The sequence below is a fragment of the Sturnira hondurensis genome, unplaced genomic scaffold (genome assembly GCF_014824575.4).
Source record: "Sturnira hondurensis isolate 20B ecotype Veracruz unplaced genomic scaffold, ASM1482457v3 Scaffold0007036, whole genome shotgun sequence".
NCBI lineage: Eukaryota > Metazoa > Chordata > Mammalia > Chiroptera > Phyllostomidae > Sturnira > Sturnira hondurensis.
Genome location: NW_028079667.1, coordinates 462,801 through 478,587, shown reverse-complemented (window position 1 = coordinate 478,587; position 15,787 = coordinate 462,801). Strand labels below are relative to the sequence as shown.

The 15,787-nt window shown below is 37.7% G+C and overlaps 1 protein-coding gene across 3 annotated transcripts; it reads right to left on the bottom strand.

Annotated features, from left to right (window-relative positions):
- Positions 1-223: 223 nt before the first annotated feature.
- THAP6 (THAP domain containing 6) lies at positions 224-15,776 on the bottom strand. Of its 3 annotated transcripts, XM_037050941.1 has the most exons (5): positions 15,690-15,776; positions 14,649-14,751; positions 13,007-13,214; positions 10,615-10,740; positions 224-2,595 (listed from the first exon to the last, which is right to left on the bottom strand). In XM_037050941.1, the coding sequence occupies exons 2-5, from the start codon at positions 14,726-14,728 to the stop codon at positions 2,341-2,343; spliced, it is 669 nt and encodes a 222-aa protein (XP_036906836.1). In that variant the 5' UTR covers positions 14,729-14,751; positions 15,690-15,776; the 3' UTR covers positions 224-2,340. The 3 variants fall into 3 exon arrangements, with proteins under 3 accessions (XP_036906836.1, XP_036906838.1, XP_036906837.1); XM_037050943.1 differs by lacking the exon at positions 10,615-10,740; XM_037050942.1 differs by lacking the exon at positions 14,649-14,751 and having other exon boundaries at positions 15,690-15,771.
- Positions 15,777-15,787: the final 11 nt, after the last annotated feature.

Here is a 15,787-nt window from a genome sequence, read left to right as displayed (position 1 = left end):
ATTGTGACCGTCTTTAGCAACCAAAGTCTAAAGACTTAAACTTGACATGGAGAAAATGTCACGTCAGGTCCTTCGTACCTGATTTGGTGCTGAGGCTGAACTGGTACACTTGTTTGTTCCAGAATCCAGAGGCCACTGCAAGCTTTAAAGCAAAGTGAAACCCTTATGTTGACCTTGGCTGCTTGAGGCACCTCTGGATGGGGGATGAATGCTTTTGCTCTGCACAGGACAGTGCCACCCCAGGCTAAGAAGTGTTCTCTGGGAACAGTGGACTGAGGTACTCAGGGCGTTCAAGTTGGTTTGGGGCAGCAGGTGGGGAGGACCTTGTTCGTTGTGTCATGTTTCTATTGCTAATCATTTCTCCATAAAAATGAAGAGCAACTGGGTAGCTCCAGGTCATTGATGGCACCAGTACTTTTCCTACAGCTCCCTCTCTCTCAATGACAGTGAAAAAGAACATAAGGGCTGCAATCACTGTGAACGCAAGTAGTAAAAGTGACTGGTAACTATGAGAGTGGCAAAAGCTGGGGCTTGACTTTTGCAAAGGCCTCCCAGGCTTGATTTATTCTGAGCAACCTGCAGACAGCTAGAATTTGGCCACACTGTTCTGGATCTATCCTTTTACTCTCCTCCATTGTCCTTTGACTTTAATTTTTACACTAAAAAATAGGGTGAGGGAAAACTTTTCCATCTCTATCACAAAATATCCATAAAACCTAAGGTCATACCCAAATTTCTTATTTAGAGTGTCCATTATGAATTCAAAATTAAATAACTAAAATAAATAATGGGTAGCTAATGAGTTTTTTTTAAGATAGTAAAAATACATGACCTTAGTGATTTGTAAGCATAATGCTGGTCTCTCAAATATGGGTAAAACCCCATTCAGAAGGAAGGTTTGGAGTCCTACATAAAAAACATAACATGCAAAACATAACAAAAATTTTTTAAATATAAGAAATTCAAGGGACCATGTATCCTTACTGATATTAATATAACACAAATAAAAGTATAATGAACATTTTAGCACAAAATGCACTTCATTTCTAGGTAACACACTGAAACAATGGATACTCAAATTCTAACTACTATAGCGTAGATGTCTGAATGAGACCCATATATGTACATATGCTTCAAAGCAGAATTTGATTATGGGCTAGTAAATTTTATTCTAATCCACAATATTTATGACGCTTAATTTCAGTTGCTTTTTCTAAGAAATTGGGGGAAAAAACAAAATTTCTGATAGTTGGCTCAATGAGAAAATAGCCGAGTCATTATCTGTATATTCAGTAAGAAACTGTTCTAAAGCTGCTGTTTTTCTTACCTCTTTGCTACATAGAAGCTCGTGGATGGTAATCTGCTCTCCTCGTTAGAGAAAAAGAGTGTAACCCTTTCTACAATTCCCGTTTCAACGGGAAGAGCCACATCATTATTTTTAATGGTTTCTTCTATATTGTATTTTCTAAAATGTCAGCAATATTACAATACTTTCTGTAAAATACAAAGCAGCATTAAAAGTATTCATCTAGTACCGGCATTCAGATTTTGAAGATACATCTTTATGATGAAATAAGTCATAAAACTAAATGTTTAGAAGTATCTGAATAACTAGCTATTTAAAAAATCAGACTTATCACCCTTTCTAAATATTTTTAAAGCCATGCAGGTTAACGTCAAAGTGCTCCTAGTGAGGAAGCATAGCATAGCTATTCTGGAAAACTGTGCTTGTCTCTAGACAACTTTAAAAGCCAGAAGTTCTGCACCATATGCTGCTCTCAGGGTCAGTACCATAGGGTGTCTTGTATTTTTTGGAATTACTGACAACAAAAGCACCTTGGATTGGACTCAAGATTGACATTGTTGTAAATGAAGTAGGATACATTTAAAGTACAATTCAACAAGAAGTATAATTCAACACATATACCGTAAGGGGTATCTAAGCAAATAATGATGAAAGTATTGCTTTGAAGTCAAGTCTGATGCTGCTGAAGAAGTGCCCAGTTCCTACCACTACAGCCTTCCATGGCTGATTTGATATGACTTCCTTAGTCCTGAGAAATTTTCTCCATCTTTTAATACCTTACAATATTGACCTGACACCAGTTTAGATCTATAAAAACATAATTGTCACAAGTCACACAAAAACATGATAACTAGACCATATTTCTGCATGTCTTCAAAACAAAGTCTTTGGATAACAACTATAACGCATAATGCTGCAGAGGATCCAAAGAAGCACTCTAAATGATGGATATTGTTTAATGACGATAAATAAAAATTACTTTCTAAAGAGTCGTACCAATGTCAACTTTAGGCAGAACATAACACAAGATTATTTCATGAAATACAGTCTCGTTCTATGCTCTCCTGACAATGCTCCCAACAGAAAGCTTCCAGTCTATTTGCTGTGTCTTGGCTGATGAGACATTCATCCTTTAATTCCCTGATTGTCTTCCTCAATGATTTTTGGAAACGTTTCTCTCGGTCTAAAACATTCCGTAGATTTTTCTTGGTATCCTCTAGCTCGCTGATCACATGATCTAATTTATGCTTAAGTTTCTTTGGACTGTCCATTACACTGTAGCTATGTTCCTAAAAACATAAACACCAAGTTAGTAAACCAGACAGACAAGTACTAAAAGCTTATAAAACTAGGCTCAGCTGTTTCTCCATTGACTGTGATGAGAGAAGGTCTCCAAGTTGGTGACAGTAAAAGGTTTAAAGAACACAAGCAGAGGACGAGGGCGGCAGCAGTGTTCCAGGTGCCTGGGGCCTCTTCCTCTGGGCTAAGCCTAGGGAGAGGCGAGGAGTGCAGAATACGTGGGTGGGGCGCGCTTCTCCTTCAGAGGTAGGTATTTGCTTATGAACACCAGGGTACTCACAATGACTATACAGCTTTTGTCCCCTAAGTGGGGGGCTGCTAAGTTTAAGTTTCATCTATAAAACAAATTTCCATTCCTAAACTTGTAAATGAGTTACTTTATTTTGATGAATATTTGACTTTATAAGGGAGGGAGCATTGACTAAAGCAGGTCCTCAGGCTGGGTGTTAATGGGTTTAGAGAGGACTCTGGCCTTGAATTTTTTTTTTCAGATTTCATTTATTTATCTTTAGATGGGGAGGAAAGGAGAGAGGGAGAGAAATATCAATGTATGGTTGCCTCTCATGTGTCCCCTGCTGGGAACTGGCCTGCAACCGAGGCATGTCCCTTGACTGGGAATCGAACCGCGATTGTGTGGTTTGCAGGCCCGCGCTCAGTCCACTGAGCTACACCAGCCAGAGCGGCCTTGAATTTTTGAAGAGATAATTTGTTCTCTCAATATTTATTATGATTATACTTATGTTTGCTGGGTATACCTTTTTAAAATTTGAAAACAGGGAAAATAACACTGACATGTATAAAGGTACGATAAAATAATTTTGAAAAGCTTTTTTTTTTTAGAGGGGAAGGGAAGGAGAGAGGGAGAGGAATATCAATGTATGATTGCCTCTCGTGTGTCCCCTGCTGGGAACTGGCCTGCAACCCAGGTGTGTGCCCTGACTGGGAATCGAATCGTGATCCTTTGGTTCACAGGCTGGTGCTCAATCTACTGAGCCACGCCAGCCAGGGCATTGAAAAGCTTTTTATTTAATATGAAAATTAGTGAGGAAGACTTTTGCTTCCAGCCAGAAATAACAGAGACTGGAGTAACTCCCACCTAAAAAAACATCTTGAGATAATGAACAGCAGGCAAGGAAGGAAGCAATAGTGGAGAGAGGGGAAACAAAGAGATGGCCCTCTGGTCGCCCACTGTGGCTGACTCCCTAGAGGGAGATTATTGGTCTCAGTGCAGGGAGGGGAAACAGGCAGAGCTTGGTGAACACAGTTGAAAAGATAGTGCAAAGCATCCAGGGACACTAAGGTGGTTACAGTTCACAGGACAGAGACTACAGAGGAGAGATCTGCACAGAGAGGACTCTGGAGATCCACAGAAGCTCCCTCTCTTCCCCCACAATATCACTGAGTAAGATCAGAGCATATGCGTGGGAAACTGCTAAAGGCTGAAGAATGAATGACCCAAAAAGATTAGGAGGGCCCTGTGCTCACAGGGCATAGCCATGCTTCCACCAGCCAGATGAGAAAGCTTCAGGATTCATGGGGCATGGAGTATGCAGAAGGGTCTTGCCTCAGCAGTGGAGAACAAAACATCTGAGCACTGTTCGGGTCCTGTCCACCAAAGTTAAACCTGGAAGGATCAGACTGTTTCCAAATAACTTAACTATATCCCAGAACGAAGTCAAGAATACAGGACACAAAACTCTACAGCATCCAGCTAAGTAAAATCCACAATGTGTGGTGCACAAAACTTACCAGGAAAATATGAGCCACAACACGATATAACCAATCAACAGAAACCAACCCAGAACTGATGCACATGTTAGAATTAGTAGACAAGGGAACTGAGAAAGTCATTAAAACTGTGTTCTATATGTTCAAAAGTTAAGTGGAGACATGAAAGATATACGAAAAATCAAATAGAACATCTAGAAATAAAAACTATATAAGGTGTGAGGTGAAAAATATTTTGGAGGGAATTAACAGCAGATTAGACACTTCAGATGAAAAGACGACTAAAGGTGGAGAAGTAGCAATAGCCACTGTCCACATGGACTATAGAGAGAAAAGGGAGTATTTAAAAATGACCAGAGAATGAGTAAGTGGTGGTACAACTCAGACAGCCTAGTGTGTATGAAATAAGATTCCCCAAAGGGGAAGGAAGAAAAGTTGAGGTAAAAGAAATATTTGAAGAAATCAGCCAAAATTTTTCCAAGTTTGATAAACACTACAAACCGACAGATAAAGTAGCTTAACAAATCCCAACCACAAGAAACGTGTAGAAAACTAAATCAAGGTACACCAAAGTCAAATTATTCAAAACCAGTGAAAAAGAAAAATTCTTAAAAGCAAAGAAAAAAGAAATGTAGGTAAAGAGGATAAAATATGACAATAAATTTGTCATTAGAAACAGTATTTATGAGAATACAGAGTAGCAACATTTTTAAAGAACTAAAATCAACAAACTTCAAAACTGTCAACCCCTAGGATTTGATATCTAGTGCAAACATGTTTCAAAAATAAAGACTAAATAATAACTTTTTGAAGACATGTAGAAATTGAAAGAATTTATCACCAGCATAGCCACACTATAAGAAATGTTAAAGACAGACAGAATGATACAGACTGAAACGAAGGAATGAAAACCATTGGCAATGGCTACTACGTGGGTAATATAAAAGATTTTTTCTTTTTACTTAAATCTCTTTAAAACATAATTTACTATTTCAACGAATAAATAATGTAGTGTGGGGTTCATATGTAAAGTGAAATGTATGATAAGCAACAGCACAAAGGTTGGAGAAATAAAAGTGTATTATTGTAAGATTCTTATACTAAATGTTAAGTAGCTTAATATCACTTATCATGTAGCCTATGACAAATTAAAGATGGATGCTATAGACCTAAAAGTAACTATTAAAAGAAAATAGTTATAGCTAATGAGTAAAAATAAAAAGGAGGAGGATACAATGGAACCATAAAATAATTAAATTAATCCCCCCTCAATAAAAAACAGAAAATGAAGAAAATGGGAACAAATAATATAAATAGAAAAAATAGGGAACTAAGATTACAGATTACTTGTTAGCAAGATTTCTAAAACAAACCATATCAATAATCGTATTAAGTGTAAAGAGTTTAAATAACTCAATTAAAAGGCAGAAATGATCAGATTAGATTAAAAAAATTCAAGAACCAAAAGCATATGATGCCTACAAAAAATGTACTTCAGAGACAGAAAGACACAAATAGGTTGAAAGTAAAGGAGTGGGAAAAGATATACTATGATAACATTAACAAAAAGAGACGGACAGTGGGTATATTACTATTGGACAATGTTGATTCAGACAAAGGATATTACCATGAATAAAGACGGTCATTTCTTTTTTTTTTTTTAAAAAAGCTGTTGCATTGAAGATTTATTTATTTTTTAAAAATATGTATTTTATTGATTATACCATTACAGTTGTTTTATTCCCCCCTTCATTCCCCTCCACCCCACAGCCCCTCCCCCACCATTCTCCCCCCCTTAGTTTATAACCATTTGTCTCAAGTTCTTTAGATTCTATATTTCCCCCACTATTCTCGCCCTCCCCCCTATCTATTTTCTACCTACTGTCTATGCTGTTTTCTGTACCTTCTCCATCCTTGTCCTCCTCCCACTCCCCTGTTGCTAACCCTCCATGTGTTCTTCATTTCTATGGTTCCACTCCTGATCTAGCTGTCCTCTTGGTTTGCTTTTGTTTTAGGTGTGGTTGTTAATAACTGTGACTTTGCTGTCCTTTCACTGTTAATATTTTTCATCTTCTTTTTCTTATATAAGTCCCTTTAGCATTTCATGTAATAAGGGCTTGGTGATGATGAACTCCTTGAACTTGACCTTATCTGAGAAGCACTTTATCTGTCCTTCCATTCTAAATGAAAGTTTTGCTGGATAAAGCAATCTTGGCTGTAGGTCTTTGGATTTCATGACTTGGAATACTTCTTTCCAGCCCCTTCTTGCCTGTAAGGTCTCTTTTGAGAAATCTGCTGACAGTCTGATGGGTACTCCTTTGTAGGTGACTGTCCCCTTATCTCTTGCTGCTTCTAGGATTCTCTCCTTCATTTTCATCTTGGCTAATGTAATTATGATGTGCCTTGGTGTGTTCCTTCTTGGGTCCACCTTCTTTGGGGCTCTCTGAGCTTCCTGGATTTCCTGGAAGTCTATTTCCTTTGCCAGACTATAGGGAAGTTCTCCTTTATTATTTGTTCAAATAAGTTTTCCACTCGTGGCTGTTTCTTTCCCCCTTCTGGTACCCCTATAATCTGGATGTTGGAATGTTTAAAGATGTCCTGGAGGTTCCTAAGCCTCTCCTCATTTCTTTGAATTCTCATTTCTTCACTCTTTTTTGTTTGGTTGTTTCGTTCTTCCTTCTGGTCCATTCCTTTGATTTGAGTCCCAGTTTCCTTTCCATCACTATTGGTTTCCTGTGCATTTCCCTTCATTTCAATTAGTTTAGCCTTCACATGTTCCTCTAATTTGTGACTACAATCAACCAGTTCTGTGAGCATCCTGATGACCTGTGTTTTGAACTGTGCTTCTGAGAGTCTGGCTATTTCTTGGTTGCTTAGAGTTATCGGCTCTGGGGCTTTGAGTTCTTCTTGCGCCATCTTTTGGACTGTTTGTGCCTGTTACGTATCAGGATCGGAGCCCTAGTATTCACCAGAGCAGGGCAACTCAGTCGCTGGGTTGTGACGCTGTATGTGGGGGCGGGGTCAGAGAGGAGCAATGGCGTCCAGTCTGCCACCTCCCGCAGCTGCGGCCACAGCTGCCACCGTCACCGGAGCCTGCACGTTTCGTCCCACTCACGTGAATGTGCCACTGCAGTCAGCCCTCCACCACTGGGTTTGCCCTCTGGGGCCTGCGTGGTCTGTCTCACTGTGTGCGAATGTGCGACTGTGGTTAGTCTGCCCCGCACCCGGACTGGGTCCGAGCTGCCTGCGTGCCTGGGTCGGGGGATCTACCCTGCCCGACCCTGCTCTGCTGCTGGCTCCGCCTCTCATACCTGTCCCGGTTGAAGAGTTTGTTATTGTCGGACTTCCGTATAGTTCAATTTTCTGTTCTTTGGCTGTGTCTTTGTTTACTAAACCTTTGTTGTATTCAAACTTGGTTGTGGGAGAAGGCAGTGTTTCCACCTATGCCTTCATCTTGGCGGAAGTCAAAGACGGTCATTTCTTAATAATTAAGGGGTTAATTTATCAAGCTACAATAATACTAAATACTTAGTACCTAATAACAATGCTGTACAATGTAAAGAGCAAATACTGAAAACTGCGAGAATTAGACAAATCTGTAATTATACCAGAAGATTGAACACCTCTCTCAATAATAGAATAGACAGAAATTTAGTAATGATGAAGACTTGAACAACACTATCAAACACTTTGATCACACTGACATTTATAAAACATTGTTGCTAACATGAGCAGAACATACATTCTTTGCAAATCCACAGAGAACATTTGCCAAGAGAGACCATATTCTGGGCTATAAGCCACAAAAAGTGTAAAGGCATTCAAGCCATGTAATGTATATTCTCTGTCCACAACAAAATTAGAAAGTAATAACATATCTTGAAAATTCTCCAATATTTGAAAGCTACATAGCACATTTCTAAACACATGGGTCAAGGAACAAATAAAAATTAAATTTGGAAGCATTTTAAACTAAAAAAAATAAAAATATAACACTTAATTTGTGAAATGCTGCTAAGGCAATACTTAGGGAAAAATTAATATCCCTAAATACCAATATCAGAAAGGAAGAAACCTCAAATCAATGACCTCAGCTTCCATCTAAAGACACTAGAAAGATGACAAGATTCTGAAATAAGCAGAGATGAACAGATTACTGAAATAAGCAGAAATGAAATTACACAGATGAGTGCAGATCAGTGAAGTAAGAAACAAAGACAACAAAAACAAGTGAGAAAATGAAAGCTAGTTATTTGACATGATCAATAAAACTGATAACTCTTTAGGCAGACTGATCAGCAATAAAAGAGAATAGAAACAAATTACTAATATCAGAAATGAGATGATATCCCTAAAGATCTTACAGATATTAAAAGGATAATGAAATATTATGAACAATTTTATGCTAAGAAACATGACAGCTGACATAAAATGAATTAATCTCTTGGAAAATACAAGTTACCAAACAATCTTTTCCACAAAGAAAACTCCAGGCCTAGATAGCTTTGTTAAGGAATTCTACCAAATATTTATAGAAGAAATAATTCCAATTCAATACAAACTCTTCAAGAAAATTAAAAAAAACCAATATTTTCTAACTCATTCTTTTGAGTTCAGCATTGTTCTGATACTGAAATCAGACAAAAACTCTAAAAGAAAAGAAAACTACAGGCCAATATCACTCTTGAACATATAAGAAAATATTCTAAACAAAATTTCAATAAATCAAATCCAATAATATATACAAGACATAATATATCATTAAGAAGTAGGATTTATTCCAGGAATGCAAGTCTGGTTTAACACTGAAAAATCAATTGATATAACTAAACATTAATAACCTAAAAAGAAAAACAATATGATCTCTCAATAGATACAAAAAATCGTTTGACAAAATTAACATTATTTTCTGATAAAAACTCTCAGCAAACTAGGAATAGAAGGGCATGTCATCAACCTGATAAAGGGCATTTACAGAAAACTATAGTTAATATCACATTAATGTCTTTAATAGTAAAAGACTGAATGTTTTCTTCCTAAAATTAGGAGCAAAGCATGAAGCTGCGGGCAAGTAGCTCAAATGGTTGGAGCATCATCCCAAGAGGCCAACGCTGCAGGTTTGACCCCTGGTCAGGGCACATACAAGAATCAACCAGTGAGTGCCTAAGTGGAACAACATATCGATGGTTTTCTCTCTTTCTCTAAATTCAATAAATAAAAATTAAAAATAAAATAGTAGCAAGGCACAGAGATTAGTTCTTAGTAATTCTATTTGGCATATAGCCCTTGGTTCAAGGCAGTACAACAAAGCAAGAAAAAGAAATGAAAGTTATACATATTTAAGGAAAAAATTAAAAAACTTTTTAATGACACACACTATGATGTAGAAAATCTGACAGCTTCTACAAAAAGCTTTGATAATTAACATGTGAGTTTGGTAAGTTTTCCAGATACCATATCAATATATAAAAATCAATTGTAGTTCCATATAGTAGCAGTAAATAAAACAATACCATTTATAAAACGAAGTGAAATATCTTCCCACTGAAGACTATGAAACATTGCTGAGAAAAGTTAAAAACCTAAATAAATGAAGAGAGACAATCCGTTCATGGGTTGAAAGACTTAAAATTAGTCTTACTAAGATGCTGATTCCTCCCAAATGAGCTGTAGATGCAACACAATGCCAGTCAAAATTCTAGCAGGCTTTTCTGCAGACATTTATGAAGTGGTTCTGAAATTCATAACATAAGATGCAAAGAACACAGAATATCCAAAGCGACTTTGAAAAAGAATGAAGCTGGAAGACCACCTGATTTAAAGAATTATTATAAAGCTATAGTAATCAAGGCAGCAAAAGAGATTTGGACTCCATGCCTGGTTCTAATATGGACAGTCAGACGAATGCAAGATTAACTACTCTGCACGTGTATGAATGTTCTTTAAAACCTAAAGTTATAACTACTTTTTAAATTAGATATTTTCATATAAAAACATAGTACCTAAGGGGAGGAAGTAATTACTGTGGTTTGTTGGTTGAAATATCCTTGTGAAAGCATTATCTGAACCAGATACGTTCTGAACTGAAGGGTTAATCACCTCTATATTATCCCTGCATTATAATGGCTTGGGGAAACGCTATTCTTTTCGGATATTACAGATTTAAAAAAATTCTCAAACACCTAATTATTTTTATAAAATTTCAAAAGTTTTAATACTAATGGAGAGGGCAAATTCATCTTTAAAATACCGACATTAGCTCAGTAAGTACTTTTACTTACAAAAACGAACTGGGACTGAAATTCTTCAACACATGAGGAAGCACCAACAAGCTGGGGGTTGTGGTTTGTGACGGGAAGGGTCTTGAGGGTGAAGTTTTTTCTACAGTGGAGTTTTTCTCTTTTCTCCTGTTGAGAATTGTTAATAACAATTATGGTAGATACCTCTGTTCTTTCAAAGTTTTTATTCCTTCCAACTATAGTAAAATTAATACATTTCTTTTCATGGAAGTTGCTGTTAAGTCAGCAAATTTTAAATTCCACTGAAATTATTTGAAACTTCCCCAAAATTACTCTCAAGATCATCTAAAAACACAAATTCTCCTAAAAAAGAAGAGTGATGATGAAGGAAGCTATGTCCTATAGCAGCGATTTGCATACACATCATCCCCGGGGCCCAGAAATCCCACCTCCAACAGAAGTGTGTGTGTACACGCTTCAAAAAAGTGAACTAAGATGACTAAGTGACTAAGATGTTCGTAGTGGAGTGGGGAAATTATCATTTATTTATAAAATAGAGTATTATAGTGCGGAAAAAATAAATGAACTACTATCACATGCTACAACATGGATGAATCACACAAAGAGTCAAGCTAAAGAAGCCAGAGTATACACTGTATGACTCCATTTACATCACTGACAGTGACAGCAGCTACCCCTGTGGGTGGAGGGTTGGGAAAGAGCATGAGGGAGGCTTCTGGGGCACTCGTAACATCCTGCAGCTGGGTCTGAGGGGACTTACATGAGGGTGTTCCTTTTTGAAAATTCACTGATATGTATGTGTGTGTATATATACTTACAATGTGTGCACTTTTCTTTAAGTATGTTATACTTAAATGTAAAGTTTAGTTTAAAAATTGATGTTCTATACAAGGATTCTCTTAAAAATGTGATCTACAGATCTGCAACACAATCGTGTGGGGTGCTTGTTGTAAAGTGCAGATACCTAGACTCATGAATTTATGGAATCAAATTCTGTGAAAGAGCCAAAGGATTCTGCATTCAAATAAGCTTCTGGATAAGTCTTATGTAGGCTAACAGTTGAAAGCCACTGTTGGGAAAAAATAGACTAGGGCAAATATAGGTTTATAGTTGTTAGTATGTGAAAGTTTATTCTTGTATTATTTTTCCACAGCAACAACTGTATACCTACTTTTGCCCCAGTCTGTAAAATAGTACTTGAGAGTGCACTCTGGAGCCAAAATACCTGGGTTCAATTCCAGCCTCTGCCTTTTTAACGGCTGTTTAACTCTGGCCCTCAGTTTCCCCAAATGGTACAATGGGAACAATAATAGTATTTATCTCATATGATTGTTGTTAGGACGAAATGAGTGGATAATATATGTAAAGTGCTTAGAATGATGCCTGGCACACAATAAGTACTTTTTTTAAAAAAAAAAGAAACAGAAGCAAATAAGAAAGAGGATATACACAGAAACACATGTACAAATGACTGAAAACATACCCACCAAAGTGTTAACAGTATTATTTCTACATTATAGTTTTTGAAAGTTAGTAACTTAGGCTTTATTTGAATTATTAGGCCCACATTACTTAAGGTCCTCTTAACATTACAGATAGATGGCGCCTTACTATATGGAAAAAATCTTTAGAGAAAATTGCACGAGATACTGCACATTTATTAATAGGAAAGAAAGAGAGGCAGCCTCTATTCGGTAACTCAGGTGCCACAATGGGAATGACTGCAGAAAGCGCCCAAGACTGCATGGGCACGGCTCACAGCTGTGGACTACTTCCCTTGTTTCCAGCAGCCAGGAAGGAGATACCTTTCCCTGCTATTGTAATGAAAAGTTCCACATTGGAATCAGTTAAAGTTTTTGGAAGCAAATACACTTCCAGGTATGTGAAGTCAAGAAAGGTACTGAGGAGGCAGCCAGCCCATGGCACTAATTTAACTGAGAAAAAACAGAACTAGAGTTTACTTACCCAATCCTGTTATTTTCTTTTTGACCTTTTAGCTCCTTACATTCTCCTGTTCTTATCATATTTTGGTTTTCCCCCTTTCAGTCCTACTTAGGCTTGAAGTCTGAATGTATGAGGCTCTAAAAGTATACTTTGGTCCTGATGGAGGCTCTGCTCTTGACTTTTGCTCAAGTGTGAGGAGGACTGTCCACCCCCTGATGTTCCTCCGTTTCAGATACAAATCTTGAGTTATGCTAACTCCTAGGGTCAGTCCACTTCACCAAACCTTAGTAATGTACAAATATTTCAGATAAAATATTACTTGTAAAATACTCCTACTACATGTTACAAAGTGTGAAGCAGCAGTTTACGTATTTAAAAACTTAAGGATTTCAAAGCAACCATGGTGAAGCTGCTTCAATAGTACCATAAAGAGTGAGTAATGATGGTAAGCGGTATCTTATAAACAAACCTGAAAGTGAGATGGGGAATCAAAGATAGAAGGTATGACTCCAGGTTTCAGTTTAATATTTGGAGCACTTCTGTCAAAATCTGTCTTCTTAAAGTGCCTTGAACATAACACATCTCCTTTTTTAGGTTCCCAAATGCCTGCAGCATTTACATCAAGTCTTTTCATTGCTAATACCCATTTTCTTTTGACATTTTCATCTGTGGGGAATCTAGGAAAAAATATTAAAAGTATTTTGAAGTTAAATACTATTGATATTATTTTTTAATTAAGGCTGTGACTAAATTCCTTAACTAGTTTGTTATGACTCTTGGGAAATATTACAGAAACAATCAAGATTCGTGCTTTCAGTTTTAACAGATTTTTCTACAATCATTAATGTAGATTAATGACTACCATTTAAATTTTTCTCATGTTATAAAAAAGTTTCAGGCCCTGGCTGGTATAGCTCAGTGGATTGAGCAGGGGCCTACGAACCAGAAGGTTACTGGTTCAATTCCCAGTCAGGGCACATGTCTGTCTCTCCTTCTCCTTTCCTTCTCCTGTGTCTAAAAATATATAAATAAAATCTTTAAAAAACAAAAGCTTGAAAAGAAACAATAAGTAAACCCAAAGAAAGTATAGAATACAAATAATAAACATAAGAATAGGTAGTTTTTTAAAACAAAAATTTCAAAGGATATTTAATATATAGTAATATCCACGACTGAAGGTTTGTCTTCATCCAAAGATGATAAAGAACATCACTTGGGTGTTTTCCTATCTGAAGTGATATCCAGAATTTATCCCCAAACAGAGACCCTGGTACTTTTATTGTGTCAGATTACAAAATTGCTAAGTAGAGTATTTAATACACAACAGTCTGTAAGAGTTTAATAATGAATGAATGCAGGGAACACCTGCAGTTTGGCCTTCCTGAGATCAGAAGTATTTTGAGATCCAGAGGCCAAAAACCTTGTATATACGTTTTCTAATTTTCTAAGCTGCTTCAAATATGCTTATTCTGGAAGTATCCTTTCCAGAATCAGGTAGAGGACACATACTCACTTTTGATTTCCTCATACCAAGCACAGTGCTTAGTAGATCTTTCTTTGGCACAAAAGCAGCAAAATAAACCTTTAGCAAATGAATAATTATTAATTTTATTGTTCCTTCCTTCTTATACTGTCAGAAGAATGGCTAAAATACTAAATTAGAATAATCGTGATTTATGTGCAAAACAGCTAGAGAACTGACTTGTAGGTCACAAGTCAGTGAACTACAAGTAATTTATATTTTCTCTCTACAGCCTAAACTTGATCTGTTTCTAAACTTAAAGGACAGAATATATTTGAGCAAAGATCCTTCATTCAGATTATAAACTACATGTAAACAACACGGCATTTCTTTGTAGGTATGTTAAAGTGCAAAGTGATGCTAGCAAACATGACTTTGATGATATTTCTGTTAACCAGCCAGATACCTTGGCAGATATTTTAAACCTTTAAACTAAATTATAAAAACATAAAGGTATCACGGTCACCTCAAATTTAACAAAAAAAAGTTATTTAAAAAGAACTTGGGAACTAAAGTTCAAAACTGAAATTTTAAGTGAAACTTCTTTTTGCTTTTTAAGGTACTTGGCTTAACTTCAGCAAATTCTTACACGTGAAATGTCAGTCCTTTTAATTTGGAATTTGGCAAACAGCGAGAAGCACATCCAATCGCCGAGCAACATTTCACCATGATTTTAGCAACTCATAACAGAACTGAAAGAAAATTAAAGTTCAGAGTTAGTAACTTCAAAGATAAGGGGAACATATTTACCTTTCTCAGTACATTTTAAGTAAAGCGAAATCATGCTAGAAAGTCAAAGGCAAAAATTTTCTTCCCACACCTGCAGCTTTGCTCATAAAAATTTCCAGGGGCTTGGCTCTTTAATAAAGCAAGTCATAGTTAGCTATGCACGTGCTCAAGCATATGATTTCAATTCCACGGGCTTATTTGTACAATTCTTTTCCACTGCTTCTTTCCACGTTCCCTCTCCACAGGGCTTTAGTACACTCATCTCCTCCTGGCATTCTAACCCATCCTCAACTTTCGGCTCGTGTTGCTTTCCCAGGGAAACCTTCCTTGACTCCCAGATTTAAGTCAGATCCCTTCTGGCATTAGCTCTCATAGATCACACAGTTGATTCTAGCACTTCTCAAAGTTGTAATCTTACATTTATTTCACATATTCTCAGAGGTCTTCCCCATTAGTCTGTGAATTCCCTGACTGCATGGTGGGGCGTGTTCTTCCTCACTGTTTGTCTCCACGACCTAGCAGGTGACTGGCACAAAGTAAATGTTAATAGTTTGAAGGAATGAAGATCAAGTACAGGGCTAGGGGAAGACAAAAGAGAGAACGCAGTCCCAGGCATTAGTGAGTGCAGTACTACCCAGCAGGAGCAGAGCGCGCCCGGGCACCCTCTCGTAGCCCGGAGGCGGGCCGAGCTCCGCCCCTTTCTCGTGGCTCCCAGCTCCCGCAGGGAAAGAGGGAGGGGCCGTCCTGCCAGTAGTGCGGACGCGGCGGAGAGGGGCCCTTCCCCGGAGGTCGCCGGACGCCGCCGGGCATCTCCGCTGCGGTCCTCTCGCCCCGACCACGCCCAGAGTTCGGGCAGGAAGCCATGGGGTGGGGAAAGAAGAGGCAGCCTAAGAGTTATTACCGTTAGCAGCGAAGGCAAAGACTAGCATCGACACAGAGATTGCGTCTTCTTTCGCTTCCGTCCGGTCAACCGGAAATCCGATTGCCCCGGGTCACGTG